The sequence below is a fragment of the Ctenocephalides felis genome, unplaced genomic scaffold (genome assembly GCF_003426905.1).
Source record: "Ctenocephalides felis isolate EL2017-DRISC unplaced genomic scaffold, ASM342690v1 CF-g0.4_SCAFFOLD_01604, whole genome shotgun sequence".
NCBI lineage: Eukaryota > Metazoa > Arthropoda > Insecta > Siphonaptera > Pulicidae > Ctenocephalides > Ctenocephalides felis.
The window spans coordinates 19393770-19412148 of NW_020537758.1; the positions used below are offsets into that span (position 1 = coordinate 19393770).

The window sequence follows — 18379 nt, forward strand, 5'->3', positions numbered from 1 at the left end:
ATACATAATAAATACGTTATAAAACCAACATAGGCTTATACTTAATTATACAAATTTTAAGTTATCAATCAATAATAATTCCATCTACTCGAAAAAATAGAGATTTTCATTTAAACAGAATCTGTATTTTATTGTAGAAGTCACTACATCTTGAACCTGTTTTGTAAAATTTTATTCAGCATTTTAAATCAATATATGTTTAAATAATTTATATATCCTATAAATTACTTACATATTCCATCAAGTCTCTGATATGTGATGTTTTTTTTACACTCGTACCATCTGTTCATTCTCATAATCCGCTTAATTAAATGTATGATTAATAAATTATACAGTTTTTTCACGAAATTTTAAACTTTTTATCTTATCTTTCTGTAGAAAGTAATATTGCGCATCAATTTCATATGAACAGTTCTTTGGTGTAATAAATTTATTGATAACCAAAATAGATTATTTAATAAAAACATATGTGCTATACAGTCTCTATTGAATCATCAATTTATTTTATCACTTTGAATGAATAATATTAGGTAATATTTATTAAATAATGCAGAAGGCTATGTATTAATTCAGAAAGTTAAAAAATTAAATTTTAAATCAATTTAAAGGTAGTTAATAGATCTGCATATGGGTACTTCATAAAAGGTTACTTTTTATCTTGCTACTTATTTTTTTCAGATTCTTAAATTGAGGAATAAATAAGCATTTGTAATTCACTCAAAGAACATAGTACTGTGCATTTGAATTTTCTAAATAATATGTTCAAAAAAATCTGCTAATTGATTATCAATTAATTGAGACATAGTAGGAATTTAAAAAAATAAATCAAATCTTAAATATTGTTCATATTCTTATTAATTTTCACAATATATCTTTGCAGGGGTTTCCCATCTCCAAATTTCAATTTGTGAAGTCTGAAATTTTACAAATTTGTAGTCGTCAGTGCGGTTTATTGCAAGTTTTGAATACTTCAAGTTTTCAATGTATATTTTTTATAGTGCTTAGTTATTATATTAGTTCATGATAGTCAAGTGTACAAAATGTGAGGACAATGATGAGTTTCAAAAACCTCGAAGATCCTCATCACCCTTCTTCTGGAAGTATCGAGGTAATTATTTTTTATTTTTAATTGTTCATTTTCAGAATATATTACCAACTATTATTTATATTTAATCAATATTATTTTATGTGATAACAAATTGTTAATCGAGATGTTCCAGAAGAATCGGTGCTTGTTCGGTGAGTCCTTTTAAATCCTAAGCATGTTCAGTTTTAGAATTAAGAATAATTAAATATAAATGATATTTATTTGTTAAAATAAAGAATCATATAGAACGTAATTTACAATCATGATGAGGTTGTAAGAACCATTCTCTTTTCTCTCCACATATTCTCTTTTCAATATTAATATATTCAATTATAATATTTTATGTGAAATGATTTTAAAATGTAATAAAAGTTATATTATTCATTTTTTATAATATTATCAAATATTTTTATGATTTATTTTACATTTTTAAAATTATTATTTAACATGTGCTGGTTTATAGAAAAATTCAGTACATATTCGGAAATAATTTGATTAGAGCATTTGATAGACAAATAATCTACTTTAGAGTTTTATCCATATATGAAATATAGATTATTTTTCATTTATTCATTTATTGCATTTTTCTGATGTTTATTCATAATATTTATTACTATCGGAAATGGATTTGCTTCTTCACCAGTTAGTATCATAAAGCAGTAATAGTTTTTGAGAAAAAATGATGGTACGGAACCTAATCATTTGTATTTTCAAAGCGTCACTAAATATTTTAAATTTTCACTAAAACATACAAAATATCCGTTTTTCTTTTATACTAGCGAAAATTGATCAAACTTGAAAATAACAGCTGCGGCATCTCTGAAGAAGCAAAACATATAACTGTTGCATGTTTGTTCGGATCTCCAATTTCTAAAGATTCTTACATTATTAAATTAACTCATTTATTGATCTATAAATATTATTTATTTATAATTGTTTAAGTTTTCGTTTTTTTCAAACCTTTGTAAACTTTATTGGCAATATCATGTCTAACCAATACAACCTCAAATCTTCTGAGGTAATAGACCCAGAATATTTTATTGTTGGCTGAGGTAGATCAATCTAAGTATAATTTCAATCAATTTCTTAAACTTTTCAAAACTATACACCAAAAAAGTAACATAATTGATTGTCATATTTTAAATAAACGAGCTAAGAAATAAAGCTAATAAAGCACCTACTAAAATAAGCTTTCACTAAAAAGTAATGTCTTTTATACTGAGCTTATCTGTCCAGGTTTTTTGTAGAACAGCCTTGTAATTCACATTCAACAAAATTTAAATATCAATATATATACTCATGAGATACTAATTTTATTACTTAAATTGTTACATAATAATTTGCAAATATATTGATAATGGTATTACCAGCTTTATTTAAACCTTCTCAAAAAATGATAGTAAATGAATAAAAAATATGGTGTTCAAAAAAACTTCTCTCTAATGATCAAATAAAAACATTGCTTTTGACATCGATGCACATATAATTTTGTTTCAGATTATTACATCACGTAAAATTATAAATAATGTTTAATACATATTTTTTAGTAAATTTTAGTATATATTACAATCTACCAAACATGCCAACTTTTGTCTTCAGTATCGAATGTTATACCGCATTTTCGATATTGTTCTTTTAATGCGTGATAAAAAGGGTAGAAATCAATAATATTGGTTTTTAGATGTTTTGTATGACCGTGCACTGCTGAAGATCTTAATGGAATCACTCGAGCTCCTTCCTGAGATAATATATTTATTATTATTTATTAGCACTTCCATTGAAAATTACTTATTTAGATGGCAATGATAAAACATCCACTATATGTTTAATTGAAAATTTACTAATTTAGTATTGTGTGTTGAAATTAGACTATTTTAAGCTACTTTGCTGTAAACAAGTTGTAGCCTTATTGGAATTGACGAAAACTGCTAAACAAAAACTTATCGAATACCATATTTTGGTATATAAATTCATTCAAATGCGTCCAATAAGCCTAGAAAAATCCAATTTTACAATAAATCTACCCTATTTTTCTATTGTTAATTATAGCTCCTTTATTATATTGCTTACTTCTTCAGCAATTCCCATTTCCACGATTGCACCTCGTTTTCTGTCACCTCTTTTTGCCCGAATGTCAAGAGGTTCATAAGACAAAAATAAGGCATCAAAGGCACCAACGTGGGCGACAGGTTCACCGGAACCATCTCCAGAACGAGGGCCAAAATATGACATGGGAGGTTCAGCTAACAAGGGATACTTTTTTCGGATCTGTATATTAGAAATAATTTAAGGAAGGGATTTGAATGAATATATTTTTCTTATATAATATATTTCATTATATTAAAACACTTTGGCTAATAATTCTTGCCTAAAAATCATATAATATAGGAGTTGTCTTACTATAAGATAATGTATGAAAGATTCTTAGGTATTTATATACAAATGTAAGATGTAACAAAACTTGAAAGTCTAAACCCATAAAGCAAATATTTTGAAAAGCACATAAAAATGATTTTGATAATTATTTATTTTCTTCTAACATAAACAGAGTAGTATATGATATATGCATTTATTTTTTTTATTGATATAATATTGTTATATCTTAGTCAGGCAGGGGTGCCTGGTAAAAAAGATTTTGAAATAATTTTCATATATACATTTCCTATATATGTATCTAGTCCATTCTACATTTATATAATTCGTGGCAAAAAACTGCCACTGTGATATGTAGCCCTCACTGCTATTCTTTCCACTTAAAAATTCTACTACTAAAATTTATTTATTGATTCTGATTTTTTGTATATTTTAAATAAGTAATTTTTACCGTTTCTTCTCTCCATTGCTGATATTTTAGAGCAGCCTCTTCTTGTAATGCACGATTATCCATACTTTTACAAATACAAAATACACATACAAAAATATTTTTACAAAACAAAAATCTAACAAAAATTTAATATTTCTACGTCAAACTTGATTTAAAATTGCATACTGAAATAAAACAATAGAGAATTTGTTTATGCATAAGATTTATTATGATTTATTTTGAGATCTGAATGATAATTAAAAAAATGTAGAAGTATGATACACTGATTATTTACTTGTAGTATAATTATTGTTATTTTTGATAAATATTAAATATACATCGACTAGTTTAAAAACGTGTATGAAATGTATATTTGAAAATTTGAGCTTTATGGATAAAATATTAATATTTTAATTTTTTATTAAAAAAACTAATAAAAGTGAGGTAAACTGGAAGATATATGAGTGATATTTTGAATTGGTACATATAACTTTACTATATATTATATATTCAGAACATTTTAATGACGCAAAGCTAATGCTTTTTGACGATTTCTCTTATCAATATTATTTAATATAAATAAGCTTAATTTACCATAGAGTTGCAGTACATTTTATATAATTCTAAAATTAAGTGAATGAATATGATAATTATATACAAATGAATTTTTGAAATGATTTACAATTCTTGATATTTTGGGAATCATTGAGCACAACTAGTGCAAGCTGAGATAAAATTATATTTTTTGATTCACAAAACGTAATATTAAATATTTATATGAATATAGATTTCAATTATTAATTTAATTAATTACGCCAATATAGCAAACTTTTACTCGTTAGTTTTAAATGAACTTTACTGGCTTTTACAAGTGGGATTGTTGAATATTGCATTTCATAATAAATAAAATTTGGAAACTTTCTAATAGCGAATTGCCTGTTGTTGTAAGATATTATTTTTAATCCCGAAAAGTAACTCTAGTTTAAATCTTTGGACATAGTACTCAGCATGCTCATTTTTTGCAAAAACAAGGAAACTTTCGTTTTTCTTTTCAATTCGATGAAAAATGTTTATCTTTCGATTTCCCTTTTTTTATTATTTAATTACATTCTTGACGTTGGGTGGTAGTTATACAAGTTTACATTTAACGTAGCAGCACCAATGATAAACACAGTGACATCTTTCTATTTTCTCTTCAACAACCGTATTGTAGCCACGACCACAACACAAATGGTGGCAGCTGCCAACACTAAGTCCTGTAACACCCACCGAACAGGTCCTGGAAAAGGATATAATATAATAAAAAAAAAGAGTGCGCGTAAGGATCACACGCGATTGAAGTAAAACTTTTAATATTGTATGAGTAGGCAATTAAGATAAAAATAAAAAAAACATCATATTTGAATTTTAAAAATCATCTTTTAATAATCATATAACATCAATAATAATAAGATCTCCTGAGCATCGGCACAGCTGTCCTACTGATATAAGAGTTTGAATATGATGTGAAGCTTTCTTCCTAATTTTGTTACCTATCTTACCGGGAAATTCAAACCATAAACGTAGAAGTTCATCATCATCGCCACGTTCTATGTACACTAATTTTCCCACACAACCATTAGCTAAGCCATCACTTACATCAATATTAGTTGTTATTATGTAAAATTTATTCAGAACTAAAATTATTTCATACGGCAAAGCCCCGGTATCAATAACCGATTTTTTGAAACTGCTGACGAATGTATGATTGTTGATCTGTCGCATGGCAAACCTACATAAATATCCGTGGCTGTAGATATATTTTGTCTTCAACGAGATTCAATATAAATTTATTATATTCCATGGCACATTTATTCTCTAAGAAAAGTCTTATTCCATGAGGACATAATACAGCAACCTCTTCTTTTAAACGTGATAAAAAATATAAAAACGTAAAAAAAAACGTGATTCAATTAATGCAAGTTCATATAGGGTTTAGCGCTCGACTTACGCATGACATGACGCGATATGAGTGGATACTCGCGACATCAGCGCTTACGGCGTCGTAGTGTTCAACTACACGTTGGCATTTTCGTTGCATTTGTACGGATTACACCCGTGTAGCCTAAAGAAATTTTTACACCCATATCGCGCCTAAAGAAGTTTTACTTCAAAAAATATTTAAAATATTTCAATCATTTTGGAAAATATTTTTCATAAGGCAAACAACAAATTTAGTCTATAATCCCAAAAGTAAACATATTATAGTACTAATTATTCCAACCTCTCAATCCTTCTACATGATCAAATAACAAACAAACAAAATATCTAATTTACCTTCCTTTGGTACCAAAACTTCCTGCAGATAAATCTTCTTCACAATAATCAGGACTTTTTGTCAAAAAAATAAGTTGATTGGACATCGGTGCTGTGACTACAGGTGCCACACCAGATAACTGAGTAGCTGAAATATAAATATTTCATCTTAATTACAATTCTCATTAATATTGCAAATCAAAATATTTTACTATTATTTGTAAAACATATGGAAACACAGTTTTTTTGGTTTTTATTCGATTGTTACCTACTTGTGCCCAATCGACGTGGAGCAACTTCCACAGCCTGATCCATTTTCCTCAAGAGCTTTTGACCGGTGACTGTTAAAGCTTCCAGAGCTTTCCAACATGTTTTCACACTACAAGAACCAGATACTCCATGGCATTTACAAGTAATTGCTTGGGATTGCTGAACAACCTTAATAAAAAATAAATTATATTGATTTTTATAGTGAATATAACTTGAATTACAATGAATTACTTTTCGGCCTATCCTGTTGTTATGAAGATTCATTGCGGCTAGCCTTGTGTGAAATTTGATCATGTCGGGATCTGCTTGTAATTTTCGTTTTTTGGCGATCGTTTTATTACTAGCATTTTTAGTTGCTTGGTCGAACAATTTATTTTGAGCAGCAGTTTCTTCATCAGTCATTTTGCCAAATCTGGAGTAATAATTATAATATATAAAAAAATAAAATAATACTATGTTAATTGTTTAAGCATATAATTTAAGCTCAAAATTGGATAAAAAGTTAAAATTTGGCTCATATCACTTACACACACACATGGATACAAACAAACATACATTCTTTAAATTTTGGTCTCAAACTTCAAAGTCAAGAAAACATAAAATTAGCAAAACAGATTATTTGGCTAAAACAAACTTTACTTGTATAATTCAATAAATTTCTTACTTGTCTTTAAACGGCGTAGATTTACCATCTTTCAACTTCCTCTGCCTCCTCCTCCGACGTCTTCTTCTTTCATGAAGAACACTTGCAGTAACATGAGTTCTTTCCGTGGCATCTAAAAATCTTTTGGCAAACAAAGATCCCCAACGAACATTGTCAGAACAACCGCCCCATTTAAAATTACCACCTGGTGGTTCACCTGGAGGTGGTGCACAGGAGCAGTGGAAAAGCTCTCCTGCGGCGCAGGCACGAGCTATGGCTAATGTAACTGCTGCTGAACCTAGGGCGTACATGAATGCCTGCTCCCTTGTACCTAGAAGATAAAAAAATTAGAAAATTTGATTTAGATTTCCAAAATTCTGATAGTTTTCTAAATTAATAAAATATAACGCTACCGAGTCTTCAAACAATTTCTTGAATTTCTAACACTACAGCATTGAAAAGATTCCACGTAGATGTTTTTGCTCTAGGTATTCAACATAACAATATAATTTTGAATTAAATAGGATTGAATAGTAATTTCACAAGCGTGGAATAATTATAAATAAATTATTTATTATGTAATATTACTACCTACAAGTGTACAAAAATTATTCCATTCTGGTATCATCTACTTGTCTATTTACCTATATCACCACGCTAGCAATTTCATTAATAATAAACAAGATAGCTCTCTCGCCAAGTTTTTGTAGAATTAGTAGGATAAACTATCAAAAATTCATGAAAAACCATTTTTCAAGAGAAAGGTCTTGGTAACTTAAGCAGCTGTGAAAATTGCTTCTCTGCATGAAAAATGATTTTACTATAAAAAATGTAGAAATGTTCGAGCAAGTGTTTGGAACAATTTGGTTAAAAGTTGATGTGGAAAAGTGAAATAAAAATAAAATAATAATCGTCACTAATAACAAGTTTGCCACGTTCCAAATGGTGAACCAAAATTTATATTGTCACTAAATAGTTATTCAAAAATCTGTATTTAGCACAATCTATCAACTACATTTATCGGTTTCATACATATGTATATATATATATATATATATATATATATATATATATATATATAGTGTTATATATATACTACCCAAGTTTTCTTAAATTAGCCTACGCCTTCTTTCATATTTTGCTGAGGCAGTTAATTAAATAAAAATGTGAATTTATAGCCATCGATCATTGTTTTCTTAATAACCTTCTTTCATATTATACGTCTTTAAAACTTTGTGTGTAAACATGATTTAATAATTCATTTCAAAAGCTTTTCAGACTATCATTTATAACAATTTTTACGTCTGCAACAAGCCACCTTGCATCACATGCAACTTTAGTTAAGCTTTTAAATATGTTCTGCATGGAAGTAATGAATAGTTGGGAAGGCTGGTGGAAAATTAGCTAAGAAATAAAAAACTACAGAAATAAAATATTGTTAATACAGTTAATTGGATAATTTCTCAACATAAACTATACAAGGTAACATGTTGCAAAATTATGGAATTAACCTCATAATTCTAATAAAAAGACTTTTTGTTGTGTTCCTCTTTTAATTGAAACTATTTAGAAGTGTTTTATCGATTCAGCGTTTTTTGATATGTTATGATTTTTGACCTCTATTGTACGTTTAAGGTTGTTTCCAATATTTCACTATTTTCGAAATATTAATTTTGTTTGTTATTAATGAATACAGAAAGTGCTACAAACTGTAAAAACATGATACTATTCTCAATTTATATAATAAATTCGTAAATAGATGGTTTGGGCTTTTCTTCTATGCTGGCATACCATAGAATAATAAATTTGTATCTTGATTATGCTTACAATGTTTGCACAAATTCCGTGTGGGATATATACTTTTAGAATATATTATGTAGAAAAACTGTCCAAGTGAACATGTCACCTATAATTGCAGTATATCGCATAATTTATATCTAAGCATGTATAGACAATCATAGGCCTGTGGCCAAAAACCAACTTAACTAGGCGGAATTGTTTTTCCACTGATATTTTTAACTTCCCGTAGGGTAAGTTATTGTAATCATCCAAAAATCGAAATTGAAAATTTTTGTATTTCTCGACGTTTTGAAGGTTTCTGAACATTTTGGCATACCTCAGAAAAATGGATGTATGAGTGTGTGTGTGTTTTGTGTGTCCGCATTTTTGAGTTTATGATTTTACACATTCTGCATGTCAATGCTAACCAGAACAAGTAATATATTTTTTCAAATCAGTGTTTATTCCGACATTTCTAAATTTATATATGTGATCAAAAACTTTTCCGCAAACCACGTGTATCCCTAGTGTAAAATATATAATAAACTTTGGAAATTTATCACAGTTTATTCTGCCCGAAGGTACATATTTGCACCATCTGCATATGTGGGAGTGTTGTATGCAATAACCGACTCAAAATGTTGTATGTTGCTGGATATTGTATTTATATTATCACAAGCAAAAATCTCTCACGAGCATTAACTTTAAAACTAATCGAATTCTTGCTCCAGTTCACACCAAAGATATATGACTAAAAAAGAAAAAGGGAGAAAAATAATTGAAATTTTAAGTATATCACCGGAAAAAATATGTTTTAATAATGACTAATTAATTTGCGACAATTTGGAAGGGAATTTTACTTTTGGATTAAGTGTCAGATTGACTACAAATCATTATATGTTCTTTCCTGTTTTTTATCACTTAGTATTTTTGATGCAGTAATTAAATATTTGTTTAAATCATTGTTTTTATTTTTTTTAAATACTACTGTGCATAATAATGCTTAATCATTTTTGAAGTTTTTGGTAACATTTTTCAAAATTAATGCTATTATTATAACTTCAAAAAAAATTTGTTATTTACGCTAGATAATAGAGTTGCATTTTATGAATCTTGTTTGTACACTGGTTTCGTTGTTTAATTTCATATTTTTCAATCTTTTTGTTTAATTTATATTATTAATAATGTGAATAAAAAATTCCACATTTTAAGAAAAAAACTTACTTTCAAAACGTTCAAATGCAACTAAAAATATTTGAATTTTACATATTGATACAAAGGTTTTTAAATTATTATTTCATCATTTAACTATGTTCATTAAAGAAATATATTAATACATTAGGCATTTTTAATTTTTACATCTCTGTCAAGATAAAAGTTCAGTTGGTTCTTTTTACCTCACCTAGGTGTAATAACGTTTACTTAAAAAAATCATATTAACGTTTCGTAAACCGAGCAACAGTGCTCACAACCGAAAAAACTAACAAGGGAAGAAAATACATTTTCTATGAGTTTTCAAACGTTGCCGTTTTTCTCCCGATGGCAACGTCGAAAAAATCAAAGTGGTGAATGGTTTAACATCTTTTTCCCTCTACTTTCAAATATTGTTGTTCAAAAATTCTTAACTTTACTGATTTTTAAAATGGCTATGTAAAAGATCTTTTTACCCGCCCGCCTACCCTATTTTATTTACACTTTACCTCTGGCAAGATCAGGTCCTAAAACAGGAGCGTTAAAAGCACTGGAGCAATTCCATCTCCTGTCCTCCAAAAGTGTGGAGCAGGCTTCCAGTGTCAACTGAGCTGCTCTGGCGACATGGGGCATTGTGTCCAGGGCAGCTAGACATAGAGCAGTCTGACGCGGCGACATGCCCAAAGCCTGCCTGCACGCCGAACCCTCGTCGAAAGATTCGGAGGAGAAGTGTTTCAAACCTCTGGTGAAAGATAGAAGAAATTAGTGAAAAAAATTAGTTAACTAATTTAGTTTTTATAGATTTATTTTATAGTCATTACAATCGAGACATGAAAATCGAGTAGATGAAAAATGATGGGTGAAAGGTGAATGTTTTTTGAATTATTCAAATCGCTTTATCTGTGTTCCCGAATTCGACGACGAAAATTTGTATCCGAACACACACACATACACGCACACATACACACACACACCACACACACATACATCCATTTTTTTCTAAAGTATGCCAAAATGTTCAGAAGGTTTTGAAACGTAAAGATATATAAAAATTTTCATTTTAAATTTTTTTGCGATTACTATAACTTGCTCTACGGGAATTTAACAATATTAATCCTAACATAGTATTATGTAATGCAATAACTCGAAGAAAAAATGTTATGATATTGAGATAGTTTATTTAAGGCTTGTAGATCTTCAAATTCTTCTGATGGTGAAAAAATTTAAGAAATGTTTTGTTCATCTATAAAATTGCAACTCTGATCATTGGTTTATATGCAAGACAAATATACCCATTAATACCCAAAATTTTGCCACTTCTCCACGAAGAGGATTTTATTCTCATCAATCTTGGTCACCTGGTTAATTAGTTCAATTGCAGATTTGTGAATCAGATATCTTCACTTTAAACAAGGATTTTTTTTATCTTTTGTTATCTTTTGTTATCTTTCCATTTTTAACCGGACAACAAACGAATTCTGACTATCAGGAAGGTATTCATTTTTCGGTTTTTAATTAACGTAATCCTGCTTTGAGTATGGCATCGGCATGGCATGTCGAATCGTAAATTATCAATATTCTTTTCATGGCTGTTACCGTTGGCGTAATTTATGAATTGTAAAGTTGTAATTTATAAATATTAAGAGGTACAACTGGCGTGGCGAATCCGTGGATTATCGGACGAGTATTATTCCTATATTCTCGGTGAAAATACTCGTGGGATCCGCAACGAACCAGTTGGATTTAATTAATATTAATTTATAGTAATGAAAAATAATTTATTTTGCTCAGATTTTTTACTGGTATAATATTTATAATAACGTGATATTTCATAATTAAGCATATGTAGTTGGTTTTAGTACTTACGTTGTACTTGGTTTTACACAAATGTTACTTCGTTTATAACTTGAATTTTTCGTCTACTTTCGTAGAAATTTTTTGACGTTTTTTATAACAATAGATTTTATAGGTTAAATTAACATACTAAAATATTACAGTCCTACGATAAGCGCTTAAAATATAAAAATTTATCAAAGTTTAGAATTTTCCGCTTTTTTGTGTAGATTCTAATCAGAATCTAACATTCGTATTTCGTTCACGGGAATTCAATGAAAAAAAATGTGTTAAACAAATTAATTAAATTTATACAAATAGATGAAAATTATGTTAAACTAGTGGGGTGTATGGCATCGTGCCTTATGGCAAATTGCTGGAACTTCCCGTACCGTAACGAAATGTTCGAAAAATAGATTATTATAAATATTGTAAGATTGTATGATATTTATAAAAATTATATAAACTGAATTGCAAAGTTGAAATTATTTCTTTAAAGTATATTAGAACTTTAGTTAGAATTATAAATAAAATCTGAATTATTTCCGACAAAAAAAATTTTTTTCCCTGAAAAACAGGGACGCTTAGTTCCCTCCAAAACTGCCATTTTTTGCAGATTTAGCTCTGTATCTTCGAAATGGCTGGGCCTGCCTTTTCCAAAAACTAATAACCACTTATCCTAATCATTACTAATTGAATGTTTGTTAGATCATTCAAATCGGATGCTCCGTTCTCTCAAAAACTCGATTTCTATTTTTTGCACTATTTGCTCTTTATCTTCGTAACTGCGGGGCCTGCCTTTGCCAAAAACTAATCAGCACATCTCCCTATCAATAGGAATCGAATGTTCTTTGAACCATTCAAATCGGTTGATCCGTTGATACATACATACATACACACACATCCATTATTTCTGAAGTATGCCAAAATGTTCAGAAACCTTCAAAACGTCGAGAAGTGCAAAAAATTTCAATTTCGATTTTTGAACAATTACAATAACTTAACCTACGGAAAGTTAATAAATTAATTACATTTATACGATTATAGATATCATAGGTGAGTTTGAAGAACATCATTTGGAAATTGCATTGATTAGTTTTTCATAAAAATCGGCCAGGATGTTTCGTCGCAATTGAAAGTTGAAAAAAAACTGTTTTCAACGATTTTTATGAAACTTTGTATAACGACAGATTTTGCCAGTTAAATTACCATACTAAAATATTATAGGCTTACGATAAGTGGTTGAATTATAAAAATTCATCAAAGTTTAGACTGTGACATAGATTCTAATCAGAATCTATGTCGAGACAAATGAACGTTCTGTGTTTCATTGACATGAAATGGATAAAATAAGATGTGGTAAGCAAATTAATTAAATTTATAATTTGAAGAATATTGAAAATCGCATTGATTAATATCTAGCCAAAGTAAAACATTTTTTTCGTAGTAAACAGTTGATCAATTTACCAATTACTTGAACCTCAATTCTTATTAAGTTGGTTATGTATACGTATCAGGCAATTGATGCAACTTGCCTTAAGGCATTATACTACTCATAACTAGTTAATTTTGAGTTATCTACTTTACCAAATTTTGAAACTAAAAATTCTTTTACCATTTTACCAACAGTTGAACATTTTACCTTATACCTGAATCTCAATTCTTATTAAGTTGGTTATGTATACGTTAAGGGAATTTAATGTAATTTTCCTGAAGGCATCATGCTACTTATAACTAGTTAATTCTGTGTTTTGTATCAAATTTTGAAACTAAAAATTCTTTTACCAATTTACCATTACTACTGGTCCCCTGTCTAAAGCATTTGTCCATTGTCATCATCATCAAGACACCTAAAACTGTATTTCCGCTCAACTTAAAATGGTACAGTGGATTAAATGAATATGAATGAACAAGAATGTACGAGATATCAGTCTCTTAATTCGCATACAGACAGACGGGGACTTAATTATGCAATATGAGTGTTTATTAAACCCAGAAATTTTTACTAGAGCGATGTCAGTTTCCTTTAGGAATTACGTGGGATGATTACAATCTATTAGCCAGACCGGATAATGTAAATGAACTCTTTAAGAATAAGTTTAATCCTGGGATTATTGAAGAAAAAGTGGTATACTTTGTCAAGTAGGAGTAGACAGATGTTTGGTATTATTTAGAGTTTATAAATGAAACAGTGGTCTATCTTGGCATATTTTATAAAAACGTAGATGATATTGAAAAACTAAAATTTAAAACTAGTGGGGCGCATGTAACCGTGCCTTAAGGCAAATTGTTGGAACTTCCCGTACCAAAAACTATTTTTTTTTAAAAGATTATCATTTTCGAAAAAAAATTACTCTGAAAAAAATAGATTTTTGAGAAACTTATTTTTTTTACTTTTTTCACTAGGTCTCCGAAACTGCTAGACGTGCCTTCATGAAAATTTGATCAGTTCTTCATCTTGTTAATACAAGTAAAATGTTTTTTTGAATTATTAAAATCGAACGATCCGTTCTCTTAAAAACTGAGTTTCCGTTTTTGGCACTTTTTGCCCCATATCTTCGGAACGGGTAGACCTGTTTTTAAGCCAAAAACTATTCAGCACGTCTCCTTATCAATACGAATCGAATGTTTTTTGAAATACACAAATCGCTTCACCCGAGTTCCCAAAATCGTCGACGAAAATATGTATCCGCACACACACACACACATGCATCCATTTTTTCTAAGGTATGCCAAAATGTTCAGAAGATTTTGAAACGTAAAAATATATAAAAATTTTCATTTTCGATTTTTTTGCGATTACTATAACTTGCCCTATGGTAAGTTAATAATTTTTTGAACGTTTTATTTCTATTTTCTTATTATTAAAAAATATTGACTTGAATTATAGTAGATGCCTTATATTAAAAAATTTGGCAATATCTTTTAATATTAATTGCAAACTTAATTTGCATATATATTATTAGAACATTTTCTTAAAAAGTACAAGTTTAAATTAAAGTAAAGTACAACTTTTCCTAGGTATTTGTTTTTAATAAATTATCAATTACAACAATTTATTGTTAATATTAATATACTCAAAAATTCTCTGCCTCAAAATTGATGTTGTTCATAAGATAAACAAACAATATATATAATGGCTTTAAATAAATTGATTAAGAATATAACACTTAAGATAGTAAATTTTTTTTAAATTAAACTTTTAATAGTCCATAGGATTAAAAAAAATTAAATGCTGACCTAAAATAATTTAATTAAAATATTTGTTATTCATTTAATTTTTTTATTGATTTAGGTATTTCTAGATATATAATATATATATATATACAATATATATATATATATATATATATATATATAAATTCTTTATCTGCAAAATATGTTTCAAAATTAATACTTTTTTATAGGAGTGAATGAAGAAAATAATGACCTACAATAAATTAATTAAAATAATGCACTTTTTTGTATAAATATTAAAATTAAACCTAATTTGAAAATTTAAGATAAATGAATAAAAATTTATCCACAATTGTCAAATATCTGAAATCAGTCAAATAGTTGTCTGTTTTTAAGTTTTGATGAAATAATTAATAATTAATAAATAATAATTTAATGAAAATTTATAAATTCAAGTACATACTATAAAAACATTATAGTTTTTGCTCCAAAAATTGTTTTATTAATTTAGTCTAAATATATATAGTCTAATTGTAAGTATAGGTACTACATATCAATAATATTCATTCACAAGAGAATGCATTCTGAAAATTTATTTACAGATTGTTTAAGGCTTTTTTCTTTGAAAGTTTGTAACAGTTTTCTCTGTCTTATATAATATGATTTACTATACTAAATATTATGAATTTTCTTTTAGAAATATTATATATTGTCACGCAATACTGCGGAAACTGCATTGCAATGAAAATAAATTTTCAATATTTTGCATACATTGTTGGCTTTGAGATATATCGTTTTGAATGCGAAAACTAAGATAATAATCTGTAACTATTTTATATGTATATATATATATATATATGTATATATATTGCAGATATTTCCTGTTCAGATTTAGTGTAGATATTTAGCATTATTTAACATTTTGCTCAAACATAATCCCATCGTCTTTGCATATATTATACAAAAACCTTTCCTTTCTCGCATCTTGAACTATAATATCGCGGCTATTTCAGATATTTTAGTTATACCACGTCATAATTTAACATCAAACGTCAAAGTGCAGCGTCAAAGGCTTTGTAAATACTTTAGGAATTCCTCAATCCATTGCATATACAATCTTTTGCAAGTTTTTAGTATACTAGCTGGTAGAAATATACTCAAAAATGGATAAATTTAATAAATTAGCATATTTTTCATACATGACTAGAATTTTATACTTTCTTTATATCATCGACTTAATATTTCTCTTAAAATTTAATTTGATTTTAATACTACTAATACCTCGAAGAAGTATATGAAGAAATATATTCTTATATTTATAGCATGTTATAAAAATGTAATAAAACTAGACTGCTAAGTAAGTTAAAGAAAGCTAAATTAAATAAACTAAAAGAAATAAATATTTCTGGAATTTGAGAATGATAAAAAATTTAATTAATTCAAGTAAGTTTAGTGAAATGTTAGGAATATTTAGTATCAACTAAATATAAATATCGTAATTTTAAAAATATCCCTTATTAATAGTAACCAAAGGTTATTAATTTTAGGATGTAACTATTTATTTTGCCATAACATTTATTTTTGCACAAAATAACTTTTACTGTTCACTTGAGAGTATACAAGATATAATAGAGTATATTTGTTCTTCAGAGGTTTCAGATGAAAACCAGACTGTATAATTTTGTGTATTGCTAAAAAGGGATATATAAAACTCAAAACAAGCAAACTGGTCCCACGTATTTTATCATTTAATTAGCTTCTTTATCACCCAGAAAAAACTACAAAAAATCTCATCTTCAATCGATTGAAATTAATTCGCACCATTCAAACAGGAATCTGATTAGAACTTTTCAACAACTGTATGGGATTTATTTTATTTTACCAAAAATATATATATTAGAGAAAATTGCTACAAAAAATGTGGAAAAACATACCTAGATAATCATCACGAAAACGACTACTTAAGCTGCTAATGTCAAAATTGCGTGCAAGAAAATTTCTCTTGCATTTTTGGAGTAGAATAATAAGTAGACAAAAAATAAAAAATAATTGTATATATATATATATATATATATATATATATATATATATAATATAGCAATATAAGTTTATATATCCACTATGTGTTATGCTAATAATATTTACTAGATGCAGAAATTAATCATATAAAAATGTAGAGGACATAATAAACTCTTTCATATAAAAATGTAGAACATGGTAAAACACATTCTCTATAACATTATAAATAGAGGGTGTAAAAAAATTGCAAATTTAAAAATAAAATAAAAAAGTTTACCAATATAACAAAAAGAGCAATAAATTTCACATCAAAATAAGAAAGAGCATTTAAATAAAATTAAAAAAAAAAACATTTTTAAGTTATATAGATATTTTTAAGAATTGATCATTTAAAGATTCTAGTCATTAGAGGATGATTACAAAAATGACAATTTCTATGCAACTATATATATATCATTTAGAAAGTAATCTAATGTCATTACACCCCTCCTTATTTTCGCAAAACATTTTTATATTAAATTCATTACCAATGCTGATTTATGTGTCTATTTTTCTGTATCTCTATAAACTATAATTTTTAATAAATTTTAAAAATTAACTTACACGCCATCGTATAGAGCGAGCATAATCCAAAAATAAATAGACATAAATAAATTTCAACTGCATCCACTTCAACAACATATTTTACTTAATATTACTCTTTTACTTATTACAATTATTTTTTTGCACATTTTTATTTTCGCCCCCAATTATCGGGTTCTAACTTTCCAATTCGTGAGCACTTTATCGCGTTGCATGGTTTTAACTTAGATTATATTTAAAATTTGAATTACAAATTTATGAATTGTTATTTGTATATATGTAATTTGTTCTTTGTCGGTGACTATTTAAGAAATTTAACGTTTTATTATATCGTTTAATGCTAGTATTACACCTTGCGGGTGCCGCGGTTTGAATGAACTGAATATAGGTGTTTCGGTTCCTTTGTAACCAAGTAGAGGTATGCTCGGGAACAACAGGCAGGAACGAACTGTAAAGGTTAAATTAAATAGATTTTTTTGTTCAAAGTGGCTCTAAGTATTTAAAATATATGTTACTATGGCAAATATACTATTAGTTAAGCAATGCCCTTCCAAAATACATATTTATTTCCTTTCTTTCTAAAGAGAGCTACAAGATACGGTAAATGCAATATTTTTCAAATTGCATGTGTTTTGAAAAAATAAGTTTTACCTCTTAGATTTGGAAATTCATCAATTTGTCGGTAATTTGCTTTTAAAAT

At 27.7% G+C, this 18379-nt stretch overlaps 1 protein-coding gene across 1 annotated transcript in view; it reads right to left on the reverse strand.

Annotated features, from left to right (window-relative positions):
* LOC113373488 (protein Wnt-4-like) overlaps positions 1 to 17764 on the reverse strand; it is a 19988-nt gene extending 2224 nt beyond the window's left edge. Inside the window, exons 1-6 of the mRNA XM_026613781.1 lie at positions 17701 to 17764; positions 10578 to 10810; positions 7120 to 7429; positions 6687 to 6867; positions 6458 to 6623; positions 6207 to 6333 (exon numbers count right to left, since the gene is read on the reverse strand). Coding sequence (XP_026469566.1) covers positions 6207 to 6333; positions 6458 to 6623; positions 6687 to 6867; positions 7120 to 7429; positions 10578 to 10810; positions 17701 to 17744 — 1061 coding nt within the window. The 5' untranslated portion in view covers positions 17745 to 17764. The remainder of the gene's footprint in view (positions 1 to 6206; positions 6334 to 6457; positions 6624 to 6686; positions 6868 to 7119; positions 7430 to 10577; positions 10811 to 17700) is intronic.
* Between the last annotated feature and the right edge of the window lie 615 nt (positions 17765 to 18379).